This window comes from Drosophila mojavensis, unplaced genomic scaffold (assembly GCF_018153725.1).
Source record: "Drosophila mojavensis isolate 15081-1352.22 unplaced genomic scaffold, ASM1815372v1 contig_36, whole genome shotgun sequence".
NCBI classification, from domain to species: Eukaryota; Metazoa; Arthropoda; class Insecta; order Diptera; family Drosophilidae; genus Drosophila; species Drosophila mojavensis.
The window spans coordinates 10,650,502-10,673,477 of NW_025318858.1; the positions used below are offsets into that span (position 1 = coordinate 10,650,502).

The 22,976-nt window shown below is 35.3% G+C and overlaps 3 protein-coding genes across 7 annotated transcripts in view; all 3 read right to left on the minus strand.

The window, feature by feature from the left end:
* The window catches only part of LOC6576505 (transcription factor HNF-4 homolog), a 30,082-nt gene extending 17,254 nt beyond the window's left edge, over positions 1–12,828 (minus strand). Inside the window, exons 1-2 of the mRNA XM_032729339.2 lie at positions 12,203–12,828; positions 8,231–8,387 (exon numbers count right to left, since the gene is read on the minus strand). Of these exons, the coding sequence (XP_032585230.1) occupies positions 8,231–8,324 (94 nt within the window). The 5' untranslated portion in view covers positions 8,325–8,387; positions 12,203–12,828. The remainder of the gene's footprint in view (positions 1–8,230; positions 8,388–12,202) is intronic.
* Positions 9,451–11,309, minus strand: LOC6576507 (catalase). Its single transcript, XM_002002460.4, has one exon. The coding sequence runs from the start codon at positions 11,155–11,157 to the stop codon at positions 9,637–9,639; it is 1,521 nt and encodes a 506-aa protein (XP_002002496.1). The 5' UTR covers positions 11,158–11,309; the 3' UTR covers positions 9,451–9,636.
* A 1,395-nt stretch (positions 12,829–14,223) lies between the features above and the next one.
* Positions 14,224–22,976, minus strand: part of LOC6576508 — a 35,061-nt gene continuing 26,308 nt past the window's right edge. For 3 of the 5 annotated variants that reach the window (XM_032729336.2, XM_015165199.3, XM_002002461.4), the window contains 8 exons: positions 18,815–18,921; positions 18,634–18,745; positions 18,197–18,566; positions 17,912–18,126; positions 17,686–17,844; positions 16,353–16,723; positions 15,317–16,281; positions 14,224–14,754 (listed from right to left, as the gene is read on the minus strand). In XM_032729336.2, coding sequence (XP_032585227.1) covers positions 14,599–14,754; positions 15,317–16,281; positions 16,353–16,723; positions 17,686–17,844; positions 17,912–18,126; positions 18,197–18,566; positions 18,634–18,745; positions 18,815–18,921 — 2,455 coding nt within the window. In that variant the 3' untranslated portion in view covers positions 14,224–14,598. Of the gene's footprint in view, positions 14,755–15,316; positions 16,282–16,352; positions 16,724–17,685; positions 17,845–17,911; positions 18,127–18,196; positions 18,567–18,633; positions 18,746–18,814; positions 18,922–19,894; positions 20,000–22,976 lie in introns of those variants that run through there. The other 2 variants (XM_044009003.1, XM_015165201.3) reach the window with 2 other exon arrangements.

Consider the following 22,976-nt stretch of genomic DNA (forward strand, 5'->3'; position numbering starts at 1 on the left):
AAATAAGTATATTATATTTTAGAATATATAAAAACGGAAATTCGCATAAATATGATTTTTATTTCGATGGTTTGGCTTTTAAATAAGTATATTATATTTTAGAATATATAAAAAAAACTTAATTTTAATTAAGACTTAAATACATTTTATAAATAACAAATATTTTTTTTATAAATATATATATATATATATATATATATATATATAACTTCTTTATAAAATTTGTTTAAATATTTTAAATACAATTTATATTGATTTATAAATATTATATTTGTACAAAATTCAAGATATTTGTAATACAATTTGAAAATTAGCATGTAAAAATGATCACTTCATTTGCATATTATTTAAACAATTATTCATTTTTATTTGCATTTTCTAGAATTTTCCCTAACTTATTATTATTTTAACAATTTTAAAATGCCAGCATGATCTGTCGTCAGAACTTGCCAGCACTTGTCTCAATACTAAGTCAATACAAATGTGATGTAATGCAACACCTTTATTTATTGCTTTTTTGTTAGAGCATGAGGTGTTCGTTGTGTCGCTCTCTCTTTCTCGCTCTCGCTCTCTCTCGATCTCGATTTGTTCTATGGTGGCACACTCATAGGCTTGGCCTGGACTCGTCTGCGTGTCTGCCTACTATTTGTGGATCAGATCACTTTCAGCATGGCAAACAAGCATATCGCACTGCTCTGGCGACAGCGTCGAGTGGCCCGCTTTATCATTATCTGAATCCCGGAGTTTAGTAGCAACTGCCAGCCACATATACATATTTATATATATATTTGTACATTATAGGTCGCTCTGTTGATATGACAGTGAAGTAGTCAGCAAAGCTGAGCTGTCAAAGGCGCTCGCTTATCAGTCACGGGCCATAAATATATACATATATATACTTTATATATATTATATATTTGTCTATATTAAAGCAAAAGAAGTCTGGTTGTGAAACAGGCACAGCTCCAGCCTGGGCTGGGAACGCTGTGAGCCGTGTCTGGCAGTCGGACAACTAAATCGCACATAGATTAATGATTCGCTTTGATAGGGTGCCTCTGGTACCGGGCGCTGCCTAAGCGTTGACAAGTTGTTTTTTATTTGTATTTATTTTGTCTTTCTTTACACAAGCAAATGAAAGAATTTGCCGGTTGTTCGGCATGTTTGGCTCAGAGTGTATGAGTGCACTAGGAGTTTTGTATGACCTGTACTTATAGAGAAATGTAGTAGGGTATGATATGTTGGGTGTAAGAGAAAAATAGGAATACTGTTAATTATATATTTCATAAAATATATTTCTGAAATTGTTGAATATGATAGACTTTATAAATTAGATATTCAAATTCTTTGATCTATGATTCATTAGTATTATACCCTGATATATCAGTAAATATTTATTATTTTTATTTTTTATATTATATTGAATCTATTCCATCCTTAATACTCGAAGATATAATTTTTTTTTTATTTTCTGAATTTTGTATAGAAATTTATTTCCTGAACTCGTTTCACATAAATTGCTAAACTCAAATTCCTAAATATTTTAATCTACAGCGTATTGGCTATTCGAGTCATTGTTTTTGTTTATTCTTTGAGCTGCGCTTCAACGCTGAGCTGGACGTTGGGCGTTGATTGATGCTTGTGATTCAATTGAATATAATTCACTGGCAGTGCAACTGAGTGTGTGTGTGTGTGTGTGCACCTCTGCGATTGCCATTCAACATTCAACATTCAACACCCGTGTCGCACACACCACTTACTCATGCACAATCAACGGAGCTGGAGGCAATAGCCAGAGCGATGTGGACGACGACGACGGCGTTTCATGTTGCTGCTGCTGCTGTTGTTGTATTTCTCGCACTTTAACCGGCGCGGCTGAATACGCCGGAATTTCTGTGACGAAATCAAACGACGTTGGCACTTTTGTTATTGTTTTTTTTTTTTTTCCTTTGGGTTTGTTATTGTTTTTGTGTTTGTTTCATTTCGTTTTGCAGTTGTACTTTGACTTATTTTTTGTTGTTTTCGTATGCCCGGCTAATGTTGGCAACGTCACCGCTGCGGCTGACAGTCGTGCTTGTGACGTCACAGCGTATGGCCAAATTCTCAATTAACGCTTATCAATCAGACAAATGCATTCTCCCGTAATGCGCTATCACAAATAATCATAGGCAGTTCCAAGAAATTTCTTATAGCAAAATTAAGATTTAGGCCTACATGAATATATATTATTCATTATATATTAAATTTATATATGTATGTATTTGATATACATATATTTAATCTAATGGCTATCGTTCGCGCATTTTGTTTGTTTTGACTTTGTCTGTCTGGAGATATCTTCCGATAGTTTTAGCTTTGCCGTGCAGACCCTTTATCTTAATATCAATTTAAGCCAACTTTCTCAATTTCCGCTGGAAATATCCAATTCGTGAAAAAATTCGGAATAAGATATACCATTTCGTTTCCGTTTTTTATTTGTCATTCAAATTTGAAGGATTAAACTAATATATATTTTTTGTGATAATTTGTAGTATTGTTTCAAGATTTGTTAAATTTGGAAGCAATTATTAAAACCATATTTTAGTTGTTTTTATGTAAAAAATTAAAAATTTTTTTTATAAATAATAATAACAATATATATACAATAATAATAATAAATTTTTTTAATATATATTTTTATAAATACATATATATTTGTATATCTTTTCTAAATAGTTCTATCTATTCTTATCAGATTTTTAAAATTTTGAAGTAAATATTTCAACTATTGTTTATCGCTTATAATAATAAAACTTAAATTATTTTTATAAAATAATAATTATTTATAATATAAAAATTATGCATATATTTTATCTTTTCTAGATAGTTCTATCCATAAAGGTATCGTGTTTGCTTGGGTATTATGAGGTGAAATAGGAAACATTGCCCACAGATTTTTCTGCTAAATCGAAATCATTTGGTTGATGTATATTATAACATTTCAGAACAATTCTATTTTAGCTTGATTCTAATTGAAACTAAATTGTTTTGAGTGAAATGCTTTCAAAGTCAAAGTCGTAATCAAATTAGAGTCAAACTTGTTTTTCATTTTGAAACGAATTTCCGGTGATTGTGAATAGTAAAAATGTTAAATCCAATTAACTGTAAAGTTTCTGTTACCTATTAACTGTAAACGAATGTGTTGTACTGCTTCTTTGTCATCTTCATTTCATTTTCATTTTGATTTTGATTTTTGTATACAAGTATTTTGATTCCCACAAGTGCTTGGCTGACAAATGCCCCCACATTAATGAGTCTGCATCGTTCTGGGCAATGCAATTGGAGCGGCGGCATGTGCAACTGTCATATGGGGCAGAGATTGCATTAATTACAATTACAAAATATGAGCGCATAAATATGGAAATATATACAAACACACTCTTATGTGTATATGATATATGTATGTATGTATATATATCATATCTCGCATGGAATGAATATGACGCATATGTTTTGGCTTGAAATCGAACGCAGCGAGCTAAATGAATCACGAGCGCTGCCTGAGGATCGTCGCCAATTGCGGCTACTGTACAGTTGTCACCCGTATGTGTGTGCAACCCGGCGTTTCCTGCATGGGTGTGGTGTAACAGTGCGTGTGTGCGCATACGATTGTCAGTATGACGAAAATAATAAAAACAACTAAAAGAAGCAAATAAGCAACAAAAGTTACAAGTTGAATGAAGGCTAAACTCAATGAAAGCGACTAGCTGATACCCTTTAAAACTTTCGGGAACAATAAGTGAGGAATATTTATTAGCAACTCGTTTAGAAGTTGAATAAATGAAGAGAATAAAGAAAGTGTCGGCCTAACGTCAATTCAGATTTACTGAATAAATCTATAATAATAAATCTCAAACAATTATATTAAATTAGGGAATGATACAAAAAATATTTTTTTTATAAATAAATTGTATATGTACATATTAATTAATTAAATTCAGTATTTATTGAAATTTTACTTCGATTCAATGATTTTTCCTATATAGGAACTTATTTTTATTATTTTTTTTTATTTTAAAATCATGTGTAAACCTAGTTCAAGGCAAAAAAAAAAAAAAAAAAACAAACAAAATGAAGACTCAGCGCTACAAATTTAGAGCTTGCAATAAATCTAAAAGCTTATAAAGCTACACAAAAATAATGCTTGACTTACAGATGCCCTATATGTAGATTGAAAATTTAATAAGAATGTTTTATTTAAAAGATTTATTACTTTTGATGATAAAACCTAAACATAACAGTATACAGCAAACTGAGTTGTTAACAAAAACTGGGTACATAATAAACTTATATATCATATCATCTAAGATGTTTTTATTTGTGCTGTATTAAGTTGTTCGTATCCAAAGAAATCTTCATGCAATCTTTACCAATTATCATTATGTGATTTTTGTATGACCCCACTTTCTCTTACATTTATAGGGTATAATAAAATGCATGTCATGTTCGTGGCATTGTTGTGTCATGTGTGTGTGTGTGTGTGTGTGTATTTGCATGTCGCATTTTCCCGGCTTGCGCACATGTGGATAACTTGACTGCCTGTCAATTTCCAGAGAAATATGAAAATTAACCAAGCCAAAAGGCACCGCCCCCCACACACACACACACCCACACATGTATACAACTCCCCACGAGATGAACTCCCCCTTTCTCCGTTCTACTGATTTCTGTGGCGTTCGTTAAGTGAGTTTTGTGTGAAAATTTTATTATTTTATTTGCATACATATTTATATTAACCATACAAAGCAATGGAGCTGCGTTTATTTTTGCACTGCCCGATGACTGACTGAGTGAATGTGAGTGAGTGAGTGAGTGTGTGTGAGTGTGTGTGCTTGAGAATTTCGTATCCATCGGACAGCCATGTGATTTGCATGTGTTGTTCGTCATCTGCGTCATGAACATCATTATCATTAAGCAATTGCAATTGCAATTGCAGTTTCAGTTGCAGTTGCAATTGTTGTTGCTATTATTCACCACTGTTATGACAATAATTATGATCAACACATTCATCATCATGACGATGATGATCACAATGACGATATTCATAATGTTTGACTGCAATTTACTATTTACACTTCATTAGGCGGCGACAAATTTAAGAGAAATGTGTCCACATTGTTGAGTGCTTCGCATGCAACTAAATATTTCTGTATCTGTATTTGTGTGTCATATATATACATATATTTATATACACAAAGCAGATCTTTTGCTGCTATTGTGAAAAGGTGACCGCCTAATTGAAAAATCAGCTCAAGTGCTGCGCTCGAATCGCAACGTAACGAAGCAACTAGAAAACTATCAGCCAACCAAAGGCACTTAACACTTGACTCGGAATAAAGTTGAGTGCTCAGCTCTATCCGAATTGGATAATGATGGTTAAAGCACTCAGGAAACAAATTTTTCAGAGTCAAGGTAATTGATGCGGAGCGGCATTAGAATCAACTAATTGTGTTGTCATCGCTCTTTCGGAGTAGATCAGGCAGTTTTCTCTCAGAATATAAGTATATGTTTATGCTCAATTATTTTTCTCAGTGTTTTTAGGAACACTTTTAAGATAGCGCATTTTTCGGAGTGCTCAATTTGAAGTCTATTTTGTGGAATACTAGATTTTACAGGTGCTAAATTTTTGAGATATTAATTTTTCGGAATAGATTTATCTGTTTTCTCTTTAAATATAAAAAAAAACTCTTGCAATTTCTTTTTATATGTTATAAGATTTGACAAAAACTACTAAAAAGTCAGAACTGATAATTTAGATATATGCAGTATTATGTATCCATTCATAACTCACATTTTGTCAAGTTTTTTAATAGATAAAAGGCATATGAATATTCCATCAAAAATACCCTCCTTAATATCTTAGGGTATATTATCATAATTTATTCATTAAGTCAATAAGTATTATATCTTTATTGAGAAATCGCATTGAAAGTTATACGCGCAACTGTCTGCCAATGCTAAGTTTACCGTTATACACTTATCTAAAGTTTCGGAATCATTTCAAGAGCCCAAGAGCAATTGCATTATTGTTTACCTTAATACAAATGTGACATAAGACGATTCTATTATCTCTATGATTAAATTAACGAGTGTCCGAAGCGGATATACAAAATAAAGGAGAAAAAATTCAATGAAAACTTGCTAGGAGCAAACGATGTTGATATCATGCAAGCATACACATATTTCATAAGCACGGAAATACTATCTAGATAACCTTTAAATTTTTTAATTATAATTATAAGCAGACCAATATTAAAAAAAAAGAAAAACAAATAAATAAACTAAGAGAACAAGACCTTCACGAGAGTATGGCGGGGTAGCTAGAGCGCAGAATATATAAAATATTATTAAATCGGGGCAATGCACAAATCAATTGAGTTCGCGTCTACCCGATAACCTCCATAGAATAATATCAGCGCAGAGCTCCGTGTATATATGTATGTATGCGTATATAGACGTATAGGCATATAGACTATATGTGCTGTGTAAATATATTAAGCTTTGGGTGGGTCAGGCAAATGTCTCAATTACTTGGCATGGGTTTTATTTTATTTTTTTTTTTAGTTTATTTTTTATTTTTATTTTCTTGTTTGCTTTACTTCACTTTAGTCAACTTTACTTTACTCTACTTTTTTTCGTATAATGCCTGATGTTAATGCTGAGCAGAGTGCGTTTTAGTTGAAAATTGTTTTCGTCATGTCAGCGGCGCGCTTAAAAAGGTGACACTACAGAAAGAGCCCGGAGAGGGGCCTGTTCCGTCCACATCTGGCTAGCTAGCTAGCCCGCCTAGGCTGCCTATAAATATTCAACAATTAAATGCTGGGCTTATGTCTAGGGGCTTGAGCCCGGGCCACTTCAGATCGACAGCGACAGCGAATAGGCTTTTTTTTTTTTTTTTTTTTGCACTAAGTTTTGTTTTTGTTTTCCTTCTTTTTATTTTTGCTTTAAGTCGTATGTGTTTGCTATTGCGCATATTTAACCCTTTAGGGTTAAGTTAAACATTACGCTTACGTTTTATTTCGTTTTCATTTTGCGCGCCATTTTGCGATTTATTTTCAGTTTCTTGTTTTAAATTTTTTTGCCGACAGCAAAATTTTAAGCCGTCTTGTAATACTTGAAATTAGCAATTTAGCTTATTTACTTCTTATATGTATATTAATATACAGTTTTTTTTTGCTTGCAATTATTGGATCGTAAAACAGTTGCTTATATCACGACTAATCAATTTTTTAATCTGCTTGCCCAACAACAAGTTCTTGCTAATCAATAAACAAATTATAAACATTTACAATGATTGCTCGTCCGGCTTATCAAGCCTCCATTCGCAAGCTGGTTTATCAAGGCTATCTCGCTTCTATTTATAAGACTCGCACCCACCTCCTCCTCTCTCTCTCTCTCTATGTCTCTTCTAAATTACTCCTATATTGTTCTATGTGCTGCACTTCTCATATATAAAACGCAATTAGAGCGCTTTATATATAGATTTTGATATTTTATTTTGGCCAGGCACGTGCCATGTGTTAGGCAGGTGAAATTGCTAACCTGAACATTAGAGTTTATGGCTTCTAAAATTTCGGAGTAACATAAATTATTTTTAAATTTGTGCAAGTCATTGATAAGTAGTGAGCATACTTCAATATAACAAAAAGTTTTTAATACATTTAAAAAAAAATTAATTTAACTTGCATTATATAATAGAACTTTTAAGTAAACATTATCGGAATTAATTCGTAGTAACTTTGGAATTATTTGTTTTGTATTTGTATGACATTTTAACAAAAAAAAAAAAAAAAGAAACATTTGTAGTCAAAAATTTGTTCGAAAAAATTTAACTTAATTTTAGTCTTATTCTCAGTTTAACTTTAAAAGATTATTATACACTTTAATGTAATTAGAAATGAAAATTTTACTGTATCAAAAGATAAACTATTATCAAAGTAAAAATTAATAAAGTCTTTTATAGCTATTATCGAAGTCTTTCGGAGTATTGCATCTACTCAAGTCTCTATAGATTAACAAAAATACCTCAAAGAAACCATTATATATATAATTTAGGATTATGCCTCAAATAGAATTTATATATTTATGATATGTTAACTAGATTAGATATTGAGCCGATAGGAATCGGATCGATCTGTGCTTAAGAATTGATAGCTAATAGTCATTAGATCATAATTTATAATAGGACACTCACCTGGCTCATTAATCTCCTGTTCCATTTGCTCCACTTTGTTAATCTCCATTAGCTGCTGTCCATCGGTAATTGTCAGATCTTGTGGGTGCTTCATAATAATCGAGTGTACGTTCTTATCAAAGATAATTCACAATCATGTGTGAGCCATGCTTAGCAACTGTAAACGAACGATAACGATAAGTGTTTAGTAGTATATATTATAGTTGAAGTAATTTAACATGGAAACTGTAATATAACTACTACTTCAACTATATTATACAGGTAAATGTGTCTTATATAGCTTTAATGGGTTTTCGATAAGCCGCAATAATATCAGTAATAAAATACCAAGTTAATACAAGTATGTGCTGGTTACATGTCCAGAGGTGAAAGGGAGTCTACATTTACGATCCCGTTAATATATATATTTATACATATACCCAGTAATATAATGGCTCTATCAGCATTTCTAGTTGTCCATTTTTACGAGCAACTCTATGACACACCCTTCGCGCAGAGCTTTTTTGTGACTCGTAGCGCCAAAATATCATGCTGAAATAATAATCTACTCTGAATGCCCGTTTAGATAAACAGTTGAAAAAATAAACTGACTTCACACAAATGGCTTTCTTCACTTCTCTATCAGAAAAAATAATAAAATAAAATAAAAATAAACTAGAGAACAAAATATTTCAGGTTCAGCGATAGGAAATTTGTGATTATTATCAAACGTTTATTATTTCTTGGCCATAAATGTTTGATAAGCCAATGGCAGCTATATACGTGGTCCTAACTATCAAAGCGAGGGGGCCTTACCCCTAACTAATCTCCACGGCAACAATTTTATATATCTTATGGATTTCAGATCGTGCCGAAAACGTGACGCTTGCTTTCAGTTAGATCAATAGGGTTTTGAATTGGGGATTTCAAATGGGAATTTCTAAATACACAAAAATAATGTTATAGATAAATAATCCTAATAGAATAATATAAGAATTTATTATATATACCACTAACTTTATCATTATTCCTGCACTACTCTTTACTATTTGATGAAGACAATATTAATATGGTCTATAGCTATGACATACTAGAGAAAATATTGGGAATATACATATTACAAAAATTTATTATCAATGATATGGTCTATAAGCTGTTCTATATAGCTATATACAATTTATTTTACAGTAATGAGTATATATTATAGATATAAAATGGAACATTCCTACCGCAGAAACAACTATGCTGTAACCATCACATTTAATCCCAGTCTTATATAAATGTAAATTCATAAATATTCACAATTTTTTTTTAACAAAAAATATTAATTCTTATTTAATTTAGTATTTGTTCTTAACATTTAAACAACGCTAAAATTTGAATATATTTTTTTTTATCAAGTGTTACAATCATCAAAATTGGAGCAACTAGAACTTTGATATCTTGGCTGTATTCAGAGCCTCGGTCATAAGTCGTCCAAAGTCGGCATGGATCATGGTAAAGAGCTTAACAGCGCGTTCCTGCAGGAATTGACTGGCATCCGCTAGATGTTCCGAAATGTTGCGCACCAGGCGCTTACGGCCGCAATTGTCCAGGGTATAGGTCCAGAAATCGGTGGCTTGACTGAAGTTATCTTCCGTATCACCGCTCATATAACGATAGACATCGCCCGAAACGGGACAGCAGGTCTGTAGGGCAAGAGCCCGAGAGCTCTCCTTGGGTCCACAAAAGGAGTTGGGGAAATAGTTGGGTGCACCATCCTGATTATCATTCACAGTCATCGCGCCGTCACGCTGGAAGTTCTTGACATTCACACGATACGGACAGTTAACAGGGATCTGCATATAGTTGACGCCCAGGCGATATCTCTGTGTATCGCCATAAGCGAACAGACGACCCTGCAGCATTTTATCCGGCGACGGCTCAATGCCGGGCACCATATGAGCCGGACTAAAGGCCAACTGTTCGACTTCCGTGAAGTAATTGGTGGGATTACGATCCAAGACCAATCTGCCAACGGGCAACAAGGGATACTCCTTTTGGGGCCACACCTTCGTCACATCGAAAGGATTGAATTTGCACTTTCTGGCCTCCTCGTTGAGCATCACCTGAATGAACAGACTCCAGCTAGGATAGTTGCCCTTCTTGATGGCATTATACAGATCACGTATGGAATAGTCTGGATCATGAGCGGCCAACTCTGCGCAACGACGTGCATCCAAATTCTTAATACCCTGATCTGTCTTCATGTGGAACTTAACATAGAATGTTTCTCCACTTGGATTTACCATGCGGTAGGTATGGGCGCCATAGCCGTGCATATGCCGATAGCCATCGGGCGTGCCCCGATCACTGAAATACATGAGCAGAGCGTGCATTGTCTCCGCTCGCAGAGACATAAAGTCCCAGAACATGTCCGGATCCCGGAGATGTGTCTGTGGATTACGTTTCTGGGCATGCACCAGACTGGGAAAGAGCGAGGGATCACGCACATAGTACACGGGCATATTGCAGCCCACCAAATCCCAGATGCCATCTTCCGTATAGAACTTGATCGCAAATCCACGCTGTTCTCGCACCGTATCCGCCGATCCATTCTCGCCACAGGCTACCGAAAATCGCATGGCAATTGCTGTGCGTTTCTTGACACGATCAAATACCGACGCAGCACAGAATTTGGTTATATCATGGGTGCATTCGAAGTATCCAAAAGCTCCGGCGCCTTTGGCATAGGCTACACGCTCTGGTATACGTTCCGTATCGAAATGCGACAGCTCGTCAAGAAAAATGAAGTCCTGCAACAGAGCAGGACCTCGCGGCCCAACCGTCATAATGGCATCCTTGACACCAACGGGAATACCACTCGCTGTGGTGCACTCCGTGGGTGGTTCTGAGTCTTTGTTTTTGTAGTCGATCAACTGATTGGAGGCCGGATCACGTGAACACATTTTAAATTTCGCTTAAACCGTTTCAAATGGTATAGATATATGTGTAATATATAACGAGAGATTGGAAACTATTTCAACTTCAAGAAATTTGGAAATCTGAAGCGAACTTTATGCATTAACTGAACGAGTGAATAATGTTGTTTAAAGGAATTTTGAAGTTAAGTTCAAAGCATTTTCAATTGGAAGGAGAAAACTCAGGGGTTTTTTTAATGTTATTTCTATAATTCTATTCTTCTATTATAGATATTTCAACACTTATATTGTCAATTCGGAATATCTTCCTTAACACTATACTATCTAATCCATTTGGAATGGCTCAATATATTCACTAGGTAAGTCATCTCAACTGTTCAATGAATCATGATATCAATTTGGAATGGTGATTTCGTTCAAATATAGCTCAGAAACGACAATTCCCACACTAGTTCAGTGAGTTCAGATTGATTGATGCATATTTTGTAGTTCATAAGCAATCCATATTGGACAGATATTGAACGGCTCGATCATGATCTATTTGCTCATGAGCAGTTGAATGGTTTAATAGAGATCATGATTCCGAAACAAATCTAACCATATCCTTCGCTGATCACTCGCAAAAAATGCTCTACTTCAATTTAATGAACCGTTCAATCGAACAATTCGCATTCCGCATATTTCTTTCTATCCATTTATATATTAACTATACAACAAAATATATGTGTGTATATACCACATCTATAAAAGATCACATCGCAATTGGCTCTCTACTATAATCTTATGACTAGCTCATCAAGTATGGCAATTATCTATCGGCTAGATTTTCGACGCTTGCAAAGCTCTGTTTGCACGCGACACACGTGTCCATGGTTGAATGACAGTCAATATACTAAGTATGACTAAAAGCTTGAATAGCTGAAATGTTAAGCAAATAGGCAAGCACACACAAATGCAGAAGCACGTGTTTGTGTGTGTCTTTAAGTGCACACACACACATAGATATATGCATGTCTTATATGCACTCACTTACTAACACACACATGGTTGAATATGACATATGGAAACTTACTTGAAAGCTCGCCGTTGGAAGTAGCTATCGTTGCTGTTGTGTTGTTGGGTTGCTGCTGTTGCTGGTATGCAGTTACTTTTGTTTTTGCTGTTGCTTTTGGTTTTTATCAGACGCTGCCGCTGCTGTTATGGCTGTTGACTCTAGTTGACCGCATGAATGAAAGCGAAGCAGAGCGCAGAGCAGACAACCGAGAGAACGGAGACGCGCGTCACACACTTGTTGATTTCCTTCCTATTTGTGCTTTTTGCATGGTTCGTCTTTATAATTGAAAGCTGATGTTTTTTATGTTTATTTTTTTTTTCTCGTTTTTTGGCACTCAAATCGTATATTACACGGTTGCACACCTCTTCGCCTGCTTCATATTGCTATTTCTTTGTTTTGCTTTGGCTCTTTTCTTATTATTATTTTTTTTTTATTACTGTTGCACTTAAGCGGCTTTTCGTTGCCCTACTGTTGTTATTCTTATTGTTGTTGTTGTTATATAGATGAGTGTGTGTGTTTATTTCTGTACGCCAATTAAAGACGTAACGGCGAACACTTGGACATTAAAATGAATTTATTTCATTTTCAGCTGCGGCACTGTTGCTGCATATTCATTTATATCAATCAAAAGCGATATATTTAAATGTATATTTGTTGTTATTATTGTTTTTGTTTTTGGTCGTTTTCAGTGCGAAGTCGTCACTTGAACTCAACTACGGCTTCTGTCTGCAACGGTCGCCAGCGACGACAGCGCCAGCAGCAACAAGTCCCTTCGTACAGAGAGTGAGAGAGAGTGTGAGCACGAGAGAGCGGCATGCAGTTATCACTCCATTGCTCATTGTCCCTCTCTTTTCTTTGGCACGCTCGCGTCTACACTTACACAGCTGCTTTACTCACACACACACGCAGACAGACGGCGCTGTTGCTGTTACGTATTTGTTTTTGCAAAAATCAAACAATAAATTTTTGTGTTGTTCATTTGATATTTTAAAATACATGTCAGAATTGCATAAAACACGCGTGCTTAATTGTTTTTATTTTTACACCAATACCTTACACACTGCATTATTATTGGAGCGGGGGCCTGTGCCGCTGGCAGCGAGTTGACTGAACCCACACGCTCACACAAATACAAACAGTCGAGCTATACGAGGGCACAGTACGTACCACAGACGAATACGAGCAATAGGCGACTGAAAATCAAAGTGGCAAAAATCAACGGCATAGCGAATTAGTCGGTGAGTGAGGGAATGTGAAGAACGTAGCTATTGGCAGACAAGCCAAACCAGATTCAAAGGGATTATCGAACACTACAACCAAAAATTTGAACTTTTTATGTTTACCGAGAAACTACGCCAAAAAAAATAGCAACAAATCACAAATTTTAACAATATTTGCAGAGAGTGTAAGAATGGCGCGCTCTCTTGCTCTCCCACTCTCTACACACTACTCATATTCTTTATATGTGTGTGTGTGTCACTTGTCACGTCGCATAGTGCGCCGTGGGCGGCTGATCGAAAAGCGTGCTGCCAGCTGTTCCAAAAAGCTAATACAATAAATATCGATATGGTTACAATCGATATCTGTGTTATGCTACTAAATGTTATTTAACATAATGATCGCATTCAAACTGCTGAAAAGCGCTAACAGCGCTTTACAATTCTTTGAACACTTTCTAATTTGAATTTTAATGTTTTTATATAAAATATTGATGTTATGTTAGAAAAACTTGTTTATTGAGATATTTTTGCCTGCTAACTGGGTACAGTGGGCGACTAAATTAATATGATTTTTGTTGTTTTTTTTAAGTATATGCATATATGGTTTAATGCTCACTAAATATTAAAATATATTTGAATTATTTACTTAAAGTTACGAATATTTTATAAGTGTATATCTGTATGCGTGTATGTATGTATATAATATTTACAGTTGTTCAGTTAATGCACATGAACACATGTACAATTATGGTATGTTAAATAAATAATAAATTAGTGTAAAGCTGAATGCTTTTCTTTCATTTTGCTTTTCTTTTAAAATGCGCTTTCTGGGCGACGACATATTTCATTTACAATTTTACAGGAATATTACGTATACGTAGCTATAATATATGTGTAAGTATAGTGGGGAAACAGTTATACATAGTAAAGTTTAGTACAGATTTTTAACATTTTTGCATTTCAATTACATTTAAGACACAATTGTTAAGAAAGTTTAGTTTTTTTTTAAGAGTAAGGCCATAAAATATGAAATTAAATTTAATAGAAAGTTACATAAATTGCACTAAGTATTATAAAATTTAGCTTAGATTTGTCACGTGCTGTAGAAGTGAAACACAGGTACGATTGATTTTCTCATTTGTTTAACATCTCTTTCTTTCATCTTTCATCTTTTTTTTTTTTTTTTTTTTTTTTTTAGCTGCGATCTCTATTGTTATACGCTCGCACCTTGGCCACGGTGCACTCAAGCGCCGCTTGGATGTCATTGAAGACGGGCACGCCCTGCCGCTTGGCCAGATCTATTAAATACGAGCGACCGCGATTGTAGTCCTTGATGGCGGCTACAGTTAACTGTAAATAATCCAATTGGAATTTCAATTAGAAATGAGGTTTGAAATGGAAAATCACTAAAATATTTTATATCGTAGCATTAAATATAATGTTCTAAATATATGAAAAACTTACTAGAAAAAATTCAATCTAAAAAATAATAATATGCATATATTTACTAAATACTAACATTAAGAATTACCAATATTCAATTTCCAATTCAGTATAATTTACTTAATAAACAAAAATTTTTTAAATGCTTAAAATATCATATGTGCGCGCAAGAAGATGTCAATATTTTTAACTTAATAAATTTTTTATTTTTAACTTAATAAATGATATGATAATGAAAAGATAAATAATTATAGAATTTCTCATATTTATCAAGTAAAGGTACTTATATTTATTTTATAAACTCTCTCTTGAGTCTAGCTTTTCTGAAACATAGCACAAGAATCAATATATGTATATACTATATACATATTTAGCTCATCCTCATTCTTCATCATTAATGAAATCCTAATTATCTTCGACTCTCCTACATTTAACTATAATTGTTCCTCTCTTCTGCTTCTTCTCTTACCTTTTCACCGCCCAGGACACAATCATCGGGCAGCATTTGCACGGCGAGCACAACGTTGTACATGAGTCCGATGCAGTGGGCGGCCAGCGTCATGGGCGCCAGCGAGCGCGTCTCGTTCGTGATGACAAAGAGCAGCACGCGGCTGGAGTCGAGCAGAGCGGGATTGTAGAGACTCTGGCGCACAGCCACCGGCGGCAACGACCAGCTGAGCGACTCCTCGGCCACCGTCAGCTCCTCCTGTTCCTCCAGCTGCAGCTGATTGCCGCGACACTTTCGACGCGTGCGCACAAAGGAGCGCTGCTGTTGCTGCTGCTGCTGATCCTGCGTGGCGGACATGGGCGGCGTCTTCGATTGCTCTTCCTGCTGTGTGGGCAACTGCTGAATGCTCTCGTGCAGTGCGGGCGTGTGGAAGGTCACGTTCTGGGCCTGCAGATAGGGAACCGCCAGCTCTTGGCGCCATTTGGTGCGCAGCACACAGCTGCCGCCCAAATAGACATCGCGCAGATCCAAGCCAGAGCAGCAGAGAGCATCGCCGGCGCTGGCTATGGAGCTGCTGCTGGAGAACACCGAATCATTGGAGTCGCTCTCCTCCTCCTCCGTTGTATGCTGATTGATGCTGCAGCTGCTGCAGTTGCTGTTCGCGTTGTTGGCATTGCTGTTGTTGTTGCTGTTGCTGTTGACAGCCATAAACGGTTTGGTCTCTATCGTTTTGGTTGTGATTATTTCAGTTGTCTCTATCGATTCCACATTCAGCATGATGTGTGGCTGCAGTTTTTTACCTACGGACGCGCCCAGCGGCTGCGGCGACGACGTGCCGCTGTCTCGACTGCGGCTCAACTGCTCGAACAAACTCTGCCGCTCCAGATCGTGGCCGATGCCGCTGCTGCTATTCGATGGGACGCTGGCATTGCTCGACGTGCGCGATATATTCTTGCTGGCAGCATAATAGATGTCGACATCAGGCGCTGAAAGGCAAGGGAAATAGAGTCTTAGTTTAGTCATGTCTCTAGAGACTGCTGCATCTCTTTCAGCTTACCGTTGGTAAAGTAGACCTGCGGCGGCGGTACGTTCGTTCCCTTGATGGGCGATATGCAGCCGCTTTCGTGGATCTCCTGCTGCAGCACTGAGAGATAAGCGGAGATCACACAGAACAGATCGAAATCGATGAGCTCCTGGCAGCTTCTCTGATGGGGCTGCTGCTCCTCTTCCAACTGATGCTCACCCGCCTTTGTACTTTGTGTTTGCAATAGTTTCAATGATTCGCGTTGATTGATTATTATCTTATTCAGATTATCTAAATTAACTAAACTCTGAGCATAGCCTAAAAATAAGAGAGCACGTTTGCACTGTTCCACAGTGAGTAGTTCGCTTTGGGGACTAACGCGATCAAAAGCGCCACGTACGGTACTAGAAATATAGGAGCGATACAGTTCTATTAGATATATATGTATTATAACAATAAATACTTGATATTAAATATACATATTGAATGAAAGAGGCGGCTTTTTGGAATACTCTTTAAGTAGCTTTGATCTTTATATTGATAGAGAGAGGCTATTTAGATTACCCCTATAGTAAGTTAACACTATATATTCTTGCCTCAACAGTTTTTGAAAATAATACTCTCTGTCTCAAAATACTCTCTGTGCAAAAAAATATGTATTCCTCTTAACAATAGCATCTGCTGAATCTATTCCTCACTCACATCTCTCACTTTACAGTCATCAGCCATCTTGCATCTTTTATCTCTCTCACATCGCTTATCTGTTTTCACTGATATCTCATTTTCATCTCGAGTCGCCCAGCTCTTATCTCATATTACATCTAACAGCTCACATGTCTCATCTTGCCATTACCCACAGTTTAGAATTTATATTCCATATTCAACATTCCATATTTCATATTCCATACACCATCTCTGTGGCTTATTTTTCATCCCTGATATAGCATCTCATATATCTCATTTCTCTTTTCCCATCTCCCACTCTCTACATCCCATCGACTATGTTTTACATTCATATTCCACATACTATCTCCCATCGCTTCTCTCCCATTTTTTCTATCTTATTTCGCATAGATCACTTCTATTTTCATCTTTTATGACTGTTATCCCATCTCCCATTTTTCATATTCCACATTCTTGTTCATCGTACATCTCATTCAAGTCAGCCGCAATTGCCATATCCTACATCCCATCTCCCATATTCCATACTCTGTAACCCATATTATATTTCTCATTTCACAGTTCTTGCGTCTCTCATCTGCCATCTTAAATCTCTCATATTCCGTATTCCATTCTTCGTATTGCATATCGTGTCACAGCTCACATCTCCCATTCCATATCTTCCCTTGTCAACATTAATACTCACTCTAATATAGAAGATATTTTGGACGGTGGATCTCTGATGCCAGATAAGATATCCTTGGTGCGCTGCAGTCCAGATGGTATATTATCCAGCACTGGCAGACCGCGACGGGAGACCAGCTCCTTAAGTATCATTTGATTGCGACTTAAATCGAGGTATTCTCTGTAAAACGGAAAAGCCAAATTAATATTTATATAAAAGTAAAGCAACAGATTTCCAGTTAACATACTGATGCGAAATAGGCTCGTGCAGGATATTCTGATTTGGTTTATAGGGATGCAAAACCAACACCAGCTGCTTGCAGTTTTGACCCGCGATGTGTGCCGCCTCGATGGCACCAGCAGATGCGCGTGTTTCCGAATCCATAACAAAGAATAATACGCGTGCCTTTTCCTTGGCTCGATGCTCCAGCTCGATGAGATCGGGCGTCCAATCGGATACTTGCTGTTGATCGGATAAAATGAGATATTTAATGAGGATATTCCATTGGATTTATTGATATAGTTATACTTACAGGATTATAGAATGAAATGCCGAGCTCCTTGAGTGCGGGTATTGCCACATCGGCTCGCCATGTCGTTGGATTGCAGGAGCCGCCGAGGAACACCTCGACGGGTTCATTGCTGGCATTCTTCTTCTTCTTGGTGTCGTCGACGCTGCTAAATGATTTTGTACTGCGCAGCTCTGTGGCATAACTCTCCGATTTTTTATTGTAATGCTTAGAGGCAGATGCTGTAGTAGTTGTAGTCGCAGTTGTTGTTGCTGTTGGATTTTGGGTATTATTGGAGCTATTCGCTGCTTGAGCAGCTTCGTCCTGCTGCTGCAGCAGAGAGCTAGAGAGTTGTTGGTATCTAACGTCAGTGAAGTTCGATAAGTTGGAGGCTCTAAAAGAAAACAAATTTAAATATAATTAACAATTTATTGTCATTGCCAATTCACTTGAATGCTCACCGAAAACGTTTCAGATCCGCAGCCAGCACACAAAATTGCCCGAACGTCAAGCCGTGTGTCTGGCCCCGACCCTTGCGGGCAACCTTCTTGGCCGTTTGCAGCATTTCGCTAACTGTTTCAAGGAAAATTTCAAATATTTTATAATTTTTTATAATTTTCCTTTGTTTTCTTTGACACTTACTCTGCTTTTGGCTGGGATGAAAGCTTAGCTCGTGGAAGAGCTCCTGCGTTCGCTCTTCGGGCACCACATTGCACCGCGCCTTTGCTCTCCAGGCATTCAGAATTTCTCTGTAAATATAATGAATAAAGAAATATGATTGTTAAATATGTCATTTACTTGTTGTCCAACTTAATTAACATGTAACCGTTACTTGCGTAGCCTAAATATATTATTTCATAGCATATTTAACTTTCAGGTTATTTATTATTCAGTTTCTTATTTAAATTATATATGGTATATATGAATGTCTTTTTTGTTTAATGATAAATGGCCATTCCATCCCTCATGTTCCATATTCCATATTTCATATTCCATCTCTCATTTTTCATCTCTCAACTCCCATCCGACATCTGTGACCTCTTATTATTTATCTCTCCTTTCAACTTGCAGTCATCCTTACTGCAATGCTCAATTTATGCCCTTCTCCGTAATTCTCACGAATTGAATATCGTTACAGATTATAATTTGAGTGAAATATTCGCAAATATTATGGATTTTATTAAATCTAATTGATTATATAAAGATTGTAATATGTGATCAACAAATGATACGCATTAGTTATAAATTCTGATTAAATATTCCTGGTTAATTACTTGACAAAACTTTAAAACATTCAAGTCAATGCAGGAACGCCATAAAATAAAAACGAAAACAAAGCCAACTACCTGTCTTAACAAATGCTTTACGACACTTTCCTTATATGTAAATGGCAATAGCAATGAACCAAGCGAAGGACACGCAATAACATGCCTATAAAAAACCACAACAACAACAGCCACAACTTTTGTAAACAGAACTAAGAAAAGCAAAACAAGATATATATACATTTTTTTTTATAGTAAAACATGGTTAGCTATAAATGTTCTCAAGCGATTTCCAATTGGAATCGGATGCGAGGCACGTTCCATGTTTCGAGAACACCAAAACGAGTCAAAAAGCGAGTCATGTTCAGAATTTAAGTGCCAAAAAAAAAAAAAAAAAAGAGCCATACATGACAAAAAAATGAGCGAAAATAAAATGATGTGAAAAATTGTATTTTACGCTATTTGTGCTGTGGCAGCTGCTGTGGCAGCCTCCGGCATGGCAGTTGCGGCGTTTGCTTCCGTATTTCCTTTTGCTACAAATTGGCAGCTAGTCAGCAGCGGCAGCAACAACAACAATAGCAGCAGCAGCAATCGCGAGGAATACAATGGCAATTGCATCATTTGTGCAGCGAGCTGTGTTCAAGAAATAATTTGTTTATTGCAAATATTGCGCATACGTAGCGTGTGCCAGAGAACAAGAGAACAAAAAAAAAAAAAGGGAAATTATCATATATGGCATATGCATATACATGTAGTGTATAAATGTATGCTCGATGCATATGTGTATGTTTATAGAGCTGATATTGTAGGCGCTCATAGGCAATTCAAACTGGGCAAATAATATTTCGCGACGCAGTTACTTGATTTCCATTTCATTTTGAAATATTTTTTTATACACACTCACACACACACACACACACACACACATACACAGAGCTGTGTGTATAATATGTTTTGTTTAATAATACATTTTGTTTTCGTTAAATGGAAAACGCAAAAATGATATCATACACAATTTCAGTTGTAAAAAAAAAAAAAAAAATTCGTAAACAACACAAAATAAAAACAAATTTGTTAATTTTTGCTCAGTTTTTTTAGAGCAGTTGTAAAATTTTAAAATACAAGTTATTAAAGTTGAAGCTTTTAAGATTCAACAAAATATTGACACATTAGCACAATTAATTTTAATATACTATAATTTAATTTGAAATATTTTGAAAATATAATAAAGCACACTTTGAATATTTTGAAATATTTAGGTTCTCTCTTTTTTTTAACTGTATGTCTTTTGAGCTACGTTTGGCGACTAAATTTAATAAGTTTCAATTTACATATTTTTGCATTTTATTGCCCACTTTGGGCGTTTGAAATACCCTTATCAACTGTCAATTGAGATCAGCTCGAGAAGCTGACGTCAAGCCGGTGTGTCTGTGTTTGTATTTTTTTTTTTTTTTTTCAATGTCGACCGTGGCAAATTTATACACAAACAAATTAATAGCTAATTAAGCGGCTACATACACATATGAACATTCATAGACAATTTATGGGCGCCAGCTGATAAACTTTATAAGCAAATCAATTTCAAATGCAAGTACAGATGTCAGGAAGCTTTTTTCACTATAAGTTTTCAGCTGCTGAAATATAAGCATAATCAGACTAATAGTGAAATCAATTCACTTGAAATACTATTGAAGAAAAGTTATTAAAAAATGTTATACATTAACTTTAAAATAAAGGGGAATTTTATAAAATAAATTTAATAATTTATATTATAAAAAAAAAATAAATAAAAATATATAATAATAATAACACTGATATTTTTTGAACATAAAAGAATACAATGAATTGTATTTTAATTAATTTATTTTTTTTTTTAAATTTAAAACTTCAAAAATAAAAGTATATAAATATTTCTCAAAAACAATATGAGGTTAATCTTTTATTATTGATCGTAAGTTCGATAAGTGAACAATAAAATTGTTTGCAAATTTTATGGCTGCTTCAATCTACTAATCTAGCTAATTTAGTGCAGCCATAAAAGAAGTGTATTGATAATAATCACAGTTGAGTGCAATGTTCCGGGGTGAACATTTTAAAATAATAGATTTGGTCATTCATATAGAAGTATTTATACCTTAGGCTAAAATGATTTCATTTTGATTGATGAGTTCATATTTATAATTGCTTGTTGATAATATTATGTCTGTTATATTATAAATAATTTTTTTTATTTAATTGGACAATCAAAACTCATTTTTATTTAAAATAAAGCTAAAATTTTTTAAAATTATTTTTTAAATAAATATTTTTGATTTATGTACTTCTTTTGAGTTATTATTTTATATATTTAATAAATTTTCATGTTTATTTAAAAAAAGTAAAAAATTTTTTTTAGAAATTAAAATAAATTATTTTGATTTATGTATTTTTTTTTTTAAAGTTATTAGTTTATATATTTAAAATTTTTTGATATTAATTAATAGTTTTGTTATTTTCTATATTTTTATTTATTGACTTCTTTTTTTAAATTTTATTTCAAAACAATATACTTTGAGAGCTACTAATTATTATATCCTTTTAAATCTGTTTGTAGTGTTTATAACGTGTTTTTAAACAAAATTATAAATGAAATAAATAAGGCCAGCCTAAACGAGCTAGTCAGGAGCATTTGAAGAGATCACTCTAATAAGATTAGCTCCAAATTTAATGGAGCTTAATTAATTTATGTTTCAGAATCGTCGGCTATTTATTGTTGAGCTGTTGCGTAGCTAATACAAATTATATATACCCATTCAATTTATCTCTTTGTTTGGGCACACAAAGTCGCACGAAATATCACGCCCAATTAGCAAATATGTTTCGCTCGCTTTTTCAGTTGTTTTTCGATAGATCTGCGCTACAGAGGCGTTTAGTAGGGTGACAACATTTTTTATGACCCAAACAAACTAGTCTGGTTGTTTGCGGCTACCCACACGGGCTAACAAAAAACAATTTACTCATAGACTATGCTCAAAATTTGGTCAGCAAAATAAACAGCTGAGAAGTACAGAGTGGGAGGGAGGGAAGAACGGAGAGCGACAGAGAATTGTGAATGCAAATGGGGATTATGTCATTGCCAAGAAACCGAACGGCAATAGACCAAATGGCAGCAGCAACGACAAGTGCAGGCTGTGGTCAAAACTTGTCTGCGGACAAAGAGGGCGATAGAGAACGAGAGAGAGAGAGCGAGATGGCAAGCGGAATGCCAATTACATGACTGCATCAACATCAACAGCCGCAGGCCAGACATATGTTGGCCAAGAAGATGGCACGCCCACACATGCACAACGGCGTAGGCCGGTAGGCGGGCGAGGGGTGGCCAAACGACTCTTGGCAGCGCTCAACTCAAGTGTTGGCCACACTAAATTTGGCATTTTAATGAGTTGGGCCAGCTCTATTTTTGGGGCGCATTTAGTCTGTGTCTCTTGATCTCCATTTCGATCTCGTTTTCGTTTGCCGCGTGGGCGTCGTTGTTGTTTTTTTCTTTTTTTTTGTTTTTT